This window comes from Stegastes partitus, unplaced genomic scaffold (genome assembly GCF_000690725.1).
Source record: "Stegastes partitus isolate 25-593 unplaced genomic scaffold, Stegastes_partitus-1.0.2 Scaffold1171, whole genome shotgun sequence".
In the NCBI taxonomy this organism is placed as follows: domain Eukaryota; kingdom Metazoa; phylum Chordata; class Actinopteri; family Pomacentridae; genus Stegastes; species Stegastes partitus.
In genome coordinates, this window is record NW_007578902.1 from 64,872 (window position 1) to 77,736 (window position 12,865).

General features: G+C 44.1%; 2 protein-coding genes across 2 annotated transcripts in view; one reads left to right on the forward strand and one right to left on the reverse strand.

The window, feature by feature from the left end:
- The first annotated feature begins 207 nt into the window (after positions 1-207).
- Positions 208-1,371, forward strand: LOC103368548 (trace amine-associated receptor 13c-like). Its single transcript, XM_008296954.1, has 2 exons — positions 208-377; positions 567-1,371. The coding sequence occupies exons 1-2, from the start codon at positions 208-210 to the stop codon at positions 1,369-1,371; spliced, it is 975 nt and encodes a 324-aa protein (XP_008295176.1).
- Positions 1,372-4,491: 3,120 nt separating this feature from the next.
- Positions 4,492-12,865, reverse strand: part of LOC103368549 (uncharacterized) — a 14,775-nt gene continuing 6,401 nt past the window's right edge. The window contains exons 8-16 of the mRNA XM_008296955.1: positions 12,641-12,703; positions 11,717-11,919; positions 10,734-10,865; positions 9,453-9,640; positions 9,065-9,219; positions 6,799-7,044; positions 5,580-5,742; positions 5,397-5,489; positions 4,492-5,324 (exon numbers count right to left, since the gene is read on the reverse strand). Of these exons, the coding sequence (XP_008295177.1) occupies positions 5,397-5,489; positions 5,580-5,742; positions 6,799-7,044; positions 9,065-9,219; positions 9,453-9,640; positions 10,734-10,865; positions 11,717-11,919; positions 12,641-12,703 (1,243 nt within the window). The 3' untranslated portion in view covers positions 4,492-5,324. The remainder of the gene's footprint in view (positions 5,325-5,396; positions 5,490-5,579; positions 5,743-6,798; positions 7,045-9,064; positions 9,220-9,452; positions 9,641-10,733; positions 10,866-11,716; positions 11,920-12,640; positions 12,704-12,865) is intronic.

A 12,865-nucleotide genomic window follows, 5' to 3' on the forward strand; every position in this document is an offset into this window, starting at 1 on the left:
AGTGAGAAAAAAAAAGGTTTTGTGTGTTTTTATACAGTGGATGTAAACTTCTGGTAAGAAAAACGCCATCTGCTTAATATGAGCTTCTTGCCTGAACCATGTATGACACAATCTACATTCTGAATTTGCATAAGAGAGGGAGGCAGGATGGAGATAAATGACCTGCATGACGAGGAGCTTTGCTGACGCCCGTCTGTCTCTCTGAGGATGGACGCTGTGGAAGAAGCTGAGCTCTGCTTCCCCCTCGCCAACGACTCCTGCACCAAGACGAGGCGTCCTCGGCTGGAGGCCACGTCCGTCTACGTCCTGCTGTCCGTCATCTCTCTGCTCACCGTGACACTCAACCTGCTGGTCATCGTCTCCATCTCACACTTCAGGTAGACATTCACCTGCTTTCTTTGTTCAGATTGATGACGACGTGGCTGTTTTCCTAAATCTGACACTTTAACAAGCTGAATATGATTACGGTGCTTTGGAGACAGTAACTAGTGACTCTTTCCTGTTTTGTATTTCCACATGTTGGTTGAGGTCTGCCTGTATCACTGCTGGTGCTCTTCCTCCTCCAGGCAGCTTCACGGCACCACCAACCTCCTCCTCCTGTCCCTGGCCGTCTCAGACCTCCTGGTGGGCCTCCTGCTGATGCCGGTGGAGATCCTCCTCTACGGACACTGCTGGATTCTGGGGGACTTTGCGTGCGCTGCAAACTTCTTCCTGGGCTTCCTGCTCGTCAGCGCCTCGGTGGGGAACATGATGCTCATCTCGGTGGACCGCTACATGGCCATATGCGACGCCATGTTTTACTCCACCAGGGTCAGCGTGAGAAGGGTTCAGCTGAGCGTGTGCCTCAACTGGATGTTCTCCGCCGTCCACAGCAGCTGGCTGCTGAGGGACAAGCTCTCAAAGCCGGGCAGGTTTAACTCCTGCCACGGAGAGTGCGTGATTACGGTTAATTACGCTGACGGACTTGTCGACCTCTTTGTGACCTTTTTTGGGCCCGTTTCGGTCATCGTGGTTCTGTACACGAGGGTGTTTGTGGTGGCGGTGTCTCAGGCCCAGGCGGTTCGGTCCCAGGTGAAGCATTCAGGGGCGGCGATGGCCAAGAAGTCGGAGCTGAAGGCGGCGAGGACGCTGGGCGTGGTGGTGGTGGTGTTCCTGCTGTGCTCGTGTCCTTACTACTACTTCAGCGTGGTGGCGGAGGACGCCCTGGTGGCGCCGGAAACCGCCGCCGCTCAGGTTTGGCTGCTGTATCTGAACTCGTGTCTGAACCCGCTGATTTACACCTTCTTCTACCCCTGGTTCAGGAAATCTGTGCGGCTCATTGTCACGCTGAAGATCCTGCAGCCGGACTCGTGCGAGGCCAAGATGCTGTAGAGACTGAACCCAGACGTAGAGCAGCATCACACAGAAGTGTGTTTGGTTCCACAGAAGCCAGAAAGTCTCTTTTTCTTCTTCTTCCTGGCGACAAAAACCTCCTGAGTAAGAAGTTCGTTATGTCTGACGGCTGGTTTTCACCTCGTAGATGTTTGCTGTTTACTCCGGATCATGCTGTAAATAAATAAATGTACATTCTGCTCTTTCTTTGTTCATTTTGTTTTTACACAATAATCAAATGTATTGAACAGGACTGAAGCACGAAGCAGCTTCTTTAACAGCAGCAGCATCGTTGTCATCGTTAAACCCAAACTACGATATATATATTATTCACTTTCTCTCAGTACTGATCAGATATGACTTTATAGGAGGCACCAAACTAGTCGTGTACCGAAATGCATTCATACATTTCAGATCAGTTTGGGTTAATTAACAGACAAATAAGAATCATGTCAAAAATTTGCAAAAGAAAATTTAAAAATAAGGATTTAAACTCCAAGTTTAAATATTAAAGGTCAGATATTGTGTTTTATATAAACTCACCTGAGTAGAAAAATATTACGGTTAAACTTCTGTAATATTATTTATTTTATCACATTTAAGATTCTATAATCTTTTCTTTATTTCTTATCACTAACTTGTCCAAACATTACGTTTAAGAGCCCACGATATTGGAATGTTTTAATGAATTTACCTGAATAACCTAAATATGAAGGTTAAGACCCGATAATATTATTTGTTAAATACATTCACCTGATTACAGTGACAATGTTTTTAATGTGAACGTACAAGTTTAAACATGAAGGTGAAGAGCCCACAATATTATATTTTATAGGAATTTACCTGAATATTATTAGTTAAATGAATTTATGTGACTAATATAAATATTACAGTTAAAACCTCTACGTTACTTTAGCTGACAAATTTAAATAGTACATGTAATAAATGTAAATCCAGAAGCTTCTACGACCCTAAAAGGACAGTTTATATTCTGCCTGTTCGTTGGGATAAAAGAAGAAATGAGAAAAGGAAAAATGCAAAATATAAAAACTTGCTGAAGTGAACCTGAGCTGCAGAGGTTTTAAAATAAATCCATTTAGTTCATGTTCAGGATGTCTGATCGTGTCATTTGAACACAACTGAAGCAACTTTAGATAAATTTAAAAATGGTGCAGTAATATTCTCCTGTATGAGCAGAAGTGAAGAAGTATTTACGCAGCGCACAGAAAATACATCTTAAAATCAACACTGACTGTAAAGACACAGAACAGGTTCACAGCTTGAGCCTGCAGGGGGCGCTCACGCTACACAACTAAAACGACTTCATGTTAGGAGGACAGCCAGCGTTCAAACTGCTACTAAAACATCTAAAACAGGGCTGTCCAGTCCTGGTCCTGCATGTTTCAGATGTGTCCCTCTTCCAACACACCTGATTCACATGATCAGGATCCTTATCAGGCTTCTGCAGAGCTTCATGATGATCGTTTGAATCAGGTGTGTTGGAAGAAGGACACACCTGAGACATGCAGGTCCACGATTGGACACCCCTGATCTAAAACTTTGACTATTACTGCCACACACCTCTATTTTCTATGCATTAATCATAATTTATTGCATTTTTAGGAAATTCTTTTTAAAAAAACAACACAAAAACAGTTCAAATGAACCTTTGACATGTTTAACACGACGCCTTCCTGTCGACTGGTTGAGTAAAAGATCCACATTATTCGGCGTTAGGACCGTTAGCTGCTGTGAATCCAGGAACAGCTCAGCTCCTGTTAATGAAACACATTTGTGAGATTTTGTGGCGTCTCTATTTTTGCCCCGTGTTTCTGTTTTTTTGTAAAATCAGGTTGTTGTCGATGTTTGATTCACACACGAGCTCAATCTATCGCTCATTTACTCACTTTAGCTAAAAGATCAGAGAATTTCTTAAACAAAACAGACGGACACAGATTGTCCCACTTTTCTTCATGTTCTCCTTAATGGGAAAAATGGTAGTTGAAGCTAAACAGGGCGCTTTGTAAATGTCACATCTGTTGTTTTTCTTTGTGACACTACGAAATGACTAATAACACATTAAATACAGGAACAGTGGGAGCTTACTGTAAGTTTCTGCTGCATCTTTCAACACAAAAACAACATCAAACGTCGACCTGCCTCCAGTTTAACGGCTTTAAGAATAAGTGATGACCGACTGTTTTCTAGTTTTGTGACGCTTCAGATTTAATGCTGTTGCCGTCTCATAGTGGAGCGTTGTGCTTAAATCTGGTTCTGATGGCGTTTCAGCTGACATGCTGCAGAGGTTTCATCAGAAACAACAAAACCAGTGCAGAGCAGCCCAAACAACTGTACTTATACGAACCAAATCCACCAATCGGGACCTAAAAGATTCACAAAGTCTTTGTCCAAACAGAAAACTGAGTCACTAAACACTGTAACGGGACACTTCATTAGATAAACTACATAAATATAAAGCTTCTGCATTAAAGCATGTGATGAAAACAAGCTCAACACTAAACATAATAAGTGTTTTACTGAGGTGTTGTACAGTCGAAACCAGAAGTTCACATCCACTGTATAAAAAGACACAAAACCTTTTTTTTTTTTCTCACCGTCTGACATTAAATCAGATGAAACTTTTCCTGGTTTAGGTCAGCTTGGATAACCAACATTATTTATATTTTTCATCCACAAAGATGCCTTCAGACTATGTGGGAAAGCCCAGATGATGATGTCATGGCTCTGGAAGCTTTTGATTGGTTAATTGACAACATCTGTGTTAATTGGAGGCACACCTGTGGATGTAGTATAAGAGTTTAGTCTGTTTTAATGTCATACAGTGAGAATAAAAAGGTGCGTGTCTTTACATACAGTGGATGTGAACTTCTGGTTTCAGCCGAATGTTAAAGAGAAAACATGAAACAGTTAAATATGAGCCAACGACTCTGAGCTCAGCAGTAAAGACGAAGCACAATTATCACATTTTCAACACATAAAACTGCAAAACCTTCAATTTATTTCAGAGCTGTCGTGCTGGATTAGATTTAAATTCAACATTTCTGTTCATGAATTTTACGCGTTTGTCTCGACGTCGTTCTTTGACTTCGTCGTTCGTTTCTCTGTTCAGACTGATGCTCAAGTTCAGAAGTGTTCAGAAGCTAAGAGGAGAAAACGAGGCTGACGCATCATGACACACAAGCTCAGGTTTGTCTTTTACCCACAAGCCCCGGTTTGGTTTATTTTTTTGGTCTTTGCGATGCTTAAACAAACAAAAAGTCACATTGATCATTCAACAGGACACACATTCAGCAGATTTATATTCCATATTTCAACCTTCCTTCAGCTGCACAGGGATCCTCCTCCGTTAATAAACCCACATTCCTGAGTAAACGAGCTTCTTCCTGATTGGACAGCTGAAGGTTTTCTAGATGTTCTGTAAAACTGCTTCTTGGACCCTGAACCAGCTGCCCAGTGTGTCTTAATAGTAATGAGCCTGGTCAGAATACCCAATGAAGAAAGACTTCCACGCTCAGATTTCATCCTTGTTCGTTAGTGTCTGATCTTACGTATGAAAGCAGTGGAGGACTTCTGACTGAGCCTCTTGTTTCAGTTTCTTCATTTGGATTGAATTTAGAAAAAAGGCTGATTTTGTTCATTTTATGTGAAAATCAACAGAGCAAAGAAAAGGAAACCCTCATTAATGAGTGTTTTAGTAACTAAAACTAGGAAAAAATCACCTCCTTTGGTTATTATTAACCATTCCTCCATTCTAACATCAGAACTGAATGATATTTAATAGAATAAAACGTGATTCTGTAGATTCGTGTTTACTTATTAACTGTGTCTGTGAGCTCATCTGTTCCGATGACGTCCGTCCGTTCAGGTTCTTCATCAGGATGAAGTCTGGAGCTCCACCGCCTGCAGACCAGTCCGACTCACATGGAGACGACCTGAGGAGACACCAGAGTGAGTTTAGCACCACCAGCGCTGCAGCAGAACCAGCACCAGCAGAACACACTGACCTAGTCGCTCCAGCTCATGGTGATGACGGCTGGGTTTCTGTCCTCAGGTTCCAGTTCGGCTGATCGACGTCCTCTGCTGGATTTTCCGCAGCTCTGAGATGGGATTTAAGAAACAGAAGACACTCAGATGAAGGTTCGGACGTCTGGCAGCAGCTCGTAGCGTGAGCGTGACCGGAGGCGTACCGGAGAGCAGCTGCCGCTCTTGTTCACGCACAGCTTGACTTTGCAGTGCAGGTAGATGTCGCCGCTGTGCCCCGAGAACTGGAACATCTTGAAGGAGAAGTGGTTGGAGGTTCCCCGTCCGTTGGCCTCCACCTGAACCGTCTCGTCTGCAGGGTTGGCACAGCTGCACAGAAACACAGCGTCCACGTCATCTGCTCTCAGTCTGACGGCTTCTGCTTTCATTTAAACTCCTGACTGTTACAAAGTCTGGAAACATCTATGCCTGTCTTTATTCACTGGAACCACACGTTTACACGAACCTGTTCATCAATGTGCAGCATCAGTTACTGCTTTCATAGTTCTTAATACACCAAATAATTGATCTCTAAAGAAACTGAATCACTGTTTTCATGGATGCACACGTTTTTTTTCTACAAGATGTTTATGTTTTATATTTTCACATTTCTTACTTTACTTTTAAAAAAATGCTGTCTGACTGTGTGAATGCAGTCTGAATGCTGCTGCTTAACTGTGACACAGTTACAGCGCCACGAATCACAAAGAATAATGAAAATTAATGCGCTAAGAAATATGTAATGTAAAAAATATCATGTGTGCAAAACTTAAAAAACGAAAAATTGTCATGTAAAAAAAGTGTGACAAAAGGTTGAAATACGCAGAATAAAAAGAAAAATAAATAAAGGTATTAGGTAAATAAATAAAGTTGAAAAAAATCCGGTTTGGAAAAAAAAAATGCTAAAGAAAAAAAGTAATGTAAAAAAATATACAGATGCAAAAAAAATTAATAAATAAAATTAAAAAAAATCATAATAGTCCAATGTGCAACAAAAATATGTTTTGTGAAAAACATCCAGTGTTCAATATTTTAAAAAAATAAAATTGTCATGTAAAAAATGTAGAGTGTGAAAAACAAGTTTAAAAAAAAGGTAAATAAATAAAGTAAAAAATAAAAAAATAAAAAATCAGGTTGAAAAAAATGCTAAAAAAAAAAAAAGTTATGCAACAAACATTCAGCTTATAAAGATGCAAAAAGAAAAGTTTCCTAATAATCCAGTGTAACATTAAAAAAAAAATCCAATTGCACAGAAATACATGAGTCCAGAATAACCGCCTGTACGTCACGTTTTATAAATCTGTCGCTCACAGTAGGAACATGAGTCACTAACTGGTCTTGGCTCTATAAACTAGCCCCGTCTGGCTGAACCTCCACGTGTCTCACCCTGCGATGATCAGGTCGTATCTCAGGCTCCCGTTGGCCGACGGCTCGCTGGTCGCCCAGCAGGAGTCCGTCACCACGGCGACCAGTCCCTCCTCCAGCCCGGTCGTCTTCAGCTCCACCCAGACCGTTTGCTCCAGCCGGACCTCGGTGCTCGATGTGATCTTGTGCGTCCGGCCGGCGTCGGTGAAGGCCGTCATGTTCAGGGTGTAGCTCCAGGACCCGGATACGATCTGCTGGATCACCGAGCTGCACACAAGAACACACACACACACACACACACACACACACGCACGCACACACACACACACACACACACACACACACACCGATTGAAACACACTCTTAAAGGCACTCGTCACTCTGTCAGGTCGTCTGTTTGACATGAAGGTCGACTGGAGCGTCGCAACCAGCAGAAGTCAAAGCTCCAGACAAACAAACGTCAGGAAGCAGCTGACGGCTGCTGCAGCGTCTCCACCGTCTGCTCTGTCACTCAGCTGCTACATGTTTTATTGGCTTCTTTTCTCTTCATCCACAAACATCTGCGCGGCTTCATATTCACACGTCAGTAGTTCAGAGGCAGAGCTGCACCTTGAAAACGTCTTTATTCTCAGTGACGGTGCAGCAAAGAGAATCTAAATACTTCTATTTGACATGTTACAGAGCTGCAGACTTCCCTCAGTGCACAGCGACGCAGGTGAGTCACCCTGTAGGTGAGCCACCCTGCAGGTGAGCCACCCTGTAGGTGAGCCACCCTGTAGGTGAGCCACCCTGTAGGNCACCCTGTAGGTGAGCCACCCTGTAGGTGAGCCACCCTGTAGGGGAGTCACCCTGTAGGTGAGCCACCCTGTAGGTGAGCCACCCTGTAGGGGAGTCACCCTGTAGGGGAGTCACCCTGTAGGCGAGTCACCCTGTAGGCGAGCCACCCTGTAGGCGAGTCACCCTGTAGGTGAGCCACCCTGTAGGTGAGCTACTCTGCAGCTGTACCAGGTGCACAATCATGGAGCCAATCAGCAGCCGACCAGGTGACAGGAAACACATCAGGGTCAGAACTCCACAGAGTCAACACATCCTCATACTGACACATAAACATCAGCTACAAACAGCTCACATCTGATTCTTTATTTAGACCCTCAGAGTGTGTCAGCTGTTTAAAAGGTGTGAAATTTAACCCACAATCACGAGAAATCCTCGTGTCAGCGCCACATCAGAAACACAACGAGTTCCGTCTCACAGCAGCATTGTGACGACTTTGCTCTGTTCTTTGGTCAGAAAGCTGCCAGAAGTGATTTAATTAGAACACGCTGCAGAGTTTCTGCTGCTAAACAAACTGCAGAGTCGCCAACGTTCAGACCGACTCGTTCTGCACACTTTGAACATCGTAACGCATCAACAGAAATATTTAAAGCCTGACATTGTGCCTTTACCGCTCGACTATTCCAGCTCAGATATAAAAACATGAAAGAACAGAATAGAAGATGCGGCGTCGCTCTGACGAGTGCAGACAGCGAAGGTCCTGCACCAGCGACTGTAAATCAAACCAGGGCGGATTTATTCCTCCTGTTTGTTCGTCTGACAGCTGCTGAGGTTTCAGGGTTCCTGTCAGGCTGCACGTGTCAACGCTGAGCCGACACGTTCCTCAAACTAAACACCGTTCAGAAGACACTCAGCGTGCAGCTCTGTTAGATCCTCAGATCTATTCGTCCGTTAAAGACACGACAAAACTCACAACGATGGACGATCACATTTCTACACACATTTGATACCAGGATCATCTAACAGACACGATTCACTCTGGGGCAAAACTACTTCCTGTTCTGGTGAATGTATGTTCTGGCTGTTAAATGAAGAAACGACATCGATGTTCACGTGTTTTACAGACGATTTGGAAACAAACCACATCCATCCAACCAGCTCTTTATATTCCCATAATAACCAAGACTGGTCTTGCTGGTCAGCATAAAGTGGAGATTAAACGTCCAAATTCATGTACTGTGTTCACTCACTCAGCATCGTCATGGTTTAAATTCCTCGAGCAAACAGAATCTGAAATTTTACATTTTAAAAGCGTTAAATATGTTAATATTAATGTTATACATGATTTTCATATAGAAGGAATTCAATACGTGAAGAAGACACACGTGGCTAAAATCTGCTGTAACTGGTTTTGACCAACCACCGTCCCACAGGCTGATACGAGCCCCGAAACTGAGCCGGTCACGTAAGAAGTTTCTTTCAGATTTGGTTTTGGTCCCGTCCAGCAGCTCACCTGTCCTTGATCCTGAAGGCCATGCTCTTGATGTCCGGCTGGCTGTAGAAGCAGGAGAAGTCGATCTTGACGGGTTCGTGGCGGACGATGGCGTCAGGCGAGGAGGCGTTCGGCGTCTTGATGGTGTTCTTGTAAATGATTTGGCTGTTGTTGGCCTGCGGGGGTCAACGTGTGGCGTTACTGCACCAAGAAGTCACCTTTAGAAGAAGCCACCTGAGATATCACTGAGGTCTGGAACACAGTTTCCACCAAGAAAACTCCTGCTACAGCCAAATTCTGGACTTAATCAAAACATGTGAGATGAAAAGTAAAATTTGGCTGCTGGAAACAGGCTTCCATGATGCCAAACAGTACAGATGTGAGTGTTAGCAGAGGTGTGACCGCCCACCATGACCACCGTCCCGCAGGTGTTGGTCCTGTCGAAGGTGAAGGTCACCATGTGGGTCTGGTCGTCCCTCTGACCGGTGCAGCTCTGGTTGTTCAGGTGCAATTCAGAGTAATCGATGCCTTTTTCTTCCAGCAGACAGCCGACCAGAGAAACCGAAGCAGCGTTCTGTCCGCAGACCGTCGGCTCGCCTGACAAGAGAAACGAAGCTGCTGCTAGCATCAACTGGAACCCAGCCAACTGAAGCCTACTGACCAAGCAGGAGCTAATGGCAGCTAACAGAAGTCTATAAAACAAGCTATCAGGAGTTAAAAGAAACAACAAAGAAGCTATCTGTAGCGAACTAGAGCTAGCACTAAGCGCTAACATGAGCCTGATGGAGTTAATAGGTAATAACTGGAGCTATTAGGAGGTAACAGGACATAATCAGAGCCAACTGGAGTAACAAGTGCTAACTGAAGCTAATTGGTGGTAACAGGAGCTAACCAAAGCCAATTTGAGCTAACACGTGCTGACTGGAGCTAATGGGAAGTAAGAGGAGGAAACACGAGCCAACTGGAGCTAAAAATTGCTACCGGAGTTGACAGAAGCTAGCTGGAGCAAACAGGAGCTAACTAGATCTAACTGAAGTTTAGTGCTAACTGAAGCTAATAGAAGGTAACTGGATCCAACTGGAGCCAAAAAATCGCTACAGGAGCTAACCTGAGTGAACCAGAACTTACTGGACCCAGCAGAAGCTAACAGGAGTTACCAGAAGAGACAATGAGCTACGGCACTATTAGAAGCTTATTCAATCAATCAAAGCTAACTGAAGCTAGTGGTAGATTTTTTTTTTTTTAGCTACGTGCACATAAGGGCTATCTGTAGCTAATAAGAGCTAACAAGATCCATCTGGAACTAACTGGTGGCACTAACAGGCATTAAGTGGAGTTGACAGGTGCTAGCTGGAGCAAATGGGAAGTAACAGGTGCTAACCAGAACCGAGTAGAACAAAGAGGTGCTAACTGAAGTTTGTCAGCGTTAACAGGAGATAGAAAGATCCGACTGGAGCTAGCAGGTACTTAAAGGAGGCTGCTAGCAGAACCATAATGGGAGGTTCAGTGACGCTAATGGCAGCTTCCTGTAGCTAACTGGGAGCCATCCAGAGCTGAACGGAGAAATCTGCAGCAAACAGGAGCTAAGTGGGACCAACAGAAGCTGGAGTCATCTGAAGCTAACAGGATCTTCCCAGAAACAGCTGGAGCTAGCAGAAGCTAACAGCAATAGCAATCGATGCCTCCTCACCCAAAGTGTTTGCAGATCTGTATTTGGAGGCAAAAGTGGCTCGACAGAAGCAGCTGGTTTCGCCGCCGATGTTTTTGGCGCAGAACTCGTGATCGCTGCAGAAGGTGTCCTGACAGAAGGCCTGAGGAGACGCTGAACACGCAAAAACACAAACAGAGCAGCAGACGGTTACAAGACTAACCAGACTGTAGTCTGTGAAGGATGAAAACACACTTTGATTAGGGGAAGGTGAAGGCTAAGCTCCTATTAGCAAGAGTTAAATGGAGCATGTAGGTTCTAGTACCAGTCACCAGGAGCTCAAAGAAGCTAACTGAAGCTAACAGGAGACTTCTTTAGCTAATAGCAGTTTTTTGTGGGTTGTGGATCTCATATAAAAGTTTCTCCTTCCTCTTCTGAGCGCTGCATTTAAAATATTCATAGTATAAATATTGAATTTCTGTTAATTTTGGACTGTTGCCGTGAGCTGTATGCTACCTGGAGCTTAATAAACCTATCAAAAGCTAATTAGCCGAAACTAAAAGGAGCTAATTGGTGCTAGCACACACTATCAGGAACTCGAAGAAGCTAACTGGCGCTAAAATGAGACTTCTTTAGCCAATATGACCAATCAGGAAGTAGTAAATATGATATAAAAGTTGCTCCTCTTTTACTTTTGTAAAACATTGTAAAAATTTTGCTGCACTTTTGTCAAATTGTGGAGTTTTGCTGTGAACTGTGAGCCAAGCTAAGAGGAGCTAATAGAAGCTATCAGGAGCTCACAGACGCTAACTGGATCTGTGGGGAGACTTCTTTAGCTAATAGCAGTTATCTAGTAGATATGCTATAAAAGTTGCTCCATCCCGTTTCTTGAAGGACTTTACATTAAAAATCTATTTGAATTTTGTTGTGACACCTCAGTGAAGGATTCTCCATGTTCTTTTAACACTGCTACCTCCACCATGTCTTGGTAAACAGAACCGAGGTGCAGTGGAGAACGGACTTACAGCACCGGGCCTCGGACCTCCAGCCCTGCAGGGTTCTGTTGCTGTGCAGGCTGCAGGTTCTGGCGTAGGCTTCGTGGAACTGGCACCTCAGATCGTCCACCGCTGGATATTTGCACAGAGTGTTGATGCAGGCGGTGACGAAGGGCTCAGGGTCGGTGAGGTTGTGGCAGGCGGCGAAGGGCGCCTCCTTCAGGAGGTTGCAGCTGTCGCAGGAGACAGAAGGATAGAATGGGCTGGTGAGAAGACGAGGCGTCAAAGAGGCCAGACAGAGGAACATCGATGCCACGTTCAGAGGCCTTACGGGCTCACGAACATGGATTTAGACGACAGTGTGAGTCTGTGACATGGAGGAAGCCCAAATAAGACGAGTCAACAGGAACCCAAAGAAAGAGAAGGCAGAGCCCAGCAAACCCGGTGAACTACAGACACTCCAGAAGGTTCACCAGAACCAGAAATGCACAGAACCAACGCCTGAGCTACCAACTACAAGAAGAGAGTCAGATCCACAAACAGAAGAACACTGTCCAGAAGACAACATGAAGAGACGGAGGTCAATCCTCTGGACCTCCAGACCTGCTTGTGGGTTTCAGAAATATGTTGTGTTTTAAAAATCTGCCAAAATGAGACCAAATGTGAGCCAGAAAAACAGAAATAATCGTCTGATTTCAACGATTATTAAACTATTTAACTGTGACGCGGCAAAGCCAAGCTTAAAGTTGCATCATTTGAATTAAAATCACTTTATTCCAGAACAAAATGATAAAAATGAGTGTTTGCAGAAACTACATTCTGTAAAAACACAACAAATTCTGGGCTCCGTCTGGATGAACTGTGAGCTATAAAGTCAGAGATATCGGTGACATTGAGGAGGAACGTGAAGTCACAGGTGAGCTTGTGATGAAGGCTTCAGGTGTTTCTGCTCACCGTTCGGTTACTGCAGTGCAGCTGATGCTTCGGTCGTCAGGTTCTTGATGCTTCGTCTCACAGCTGGAGGAGACAAACAGCACAAGGTCAGGAGAGTGTCTCCACAAAACCGCTTCAGTGGGACACAAAGCGACCACAAAAACACACAAAAGAATTACAAAAACACAAAAGGACCACAAAAACACACAAAACAACCACAAAAACACACAAAACGACCACAAAAAC

What these genes read in the sequence shown, in the direction of transcription:
- LOC103368548 (XM_008296954.1), top strand. Translation starts at nt 208, where the DNA reads ATGGACGCTGTGGAAGAAGCTGAGCTCTGCTTCCCCCTCGCCAACGAC. An exon ending in GTCTCCATCTCACACTTCAG is followed by an intron (nt 378 to 566) that starts GTAGACATTCAC and finishes TTCCTCCTCCAG; the next exon opens with GCAGCTTCACGGCACCACCA.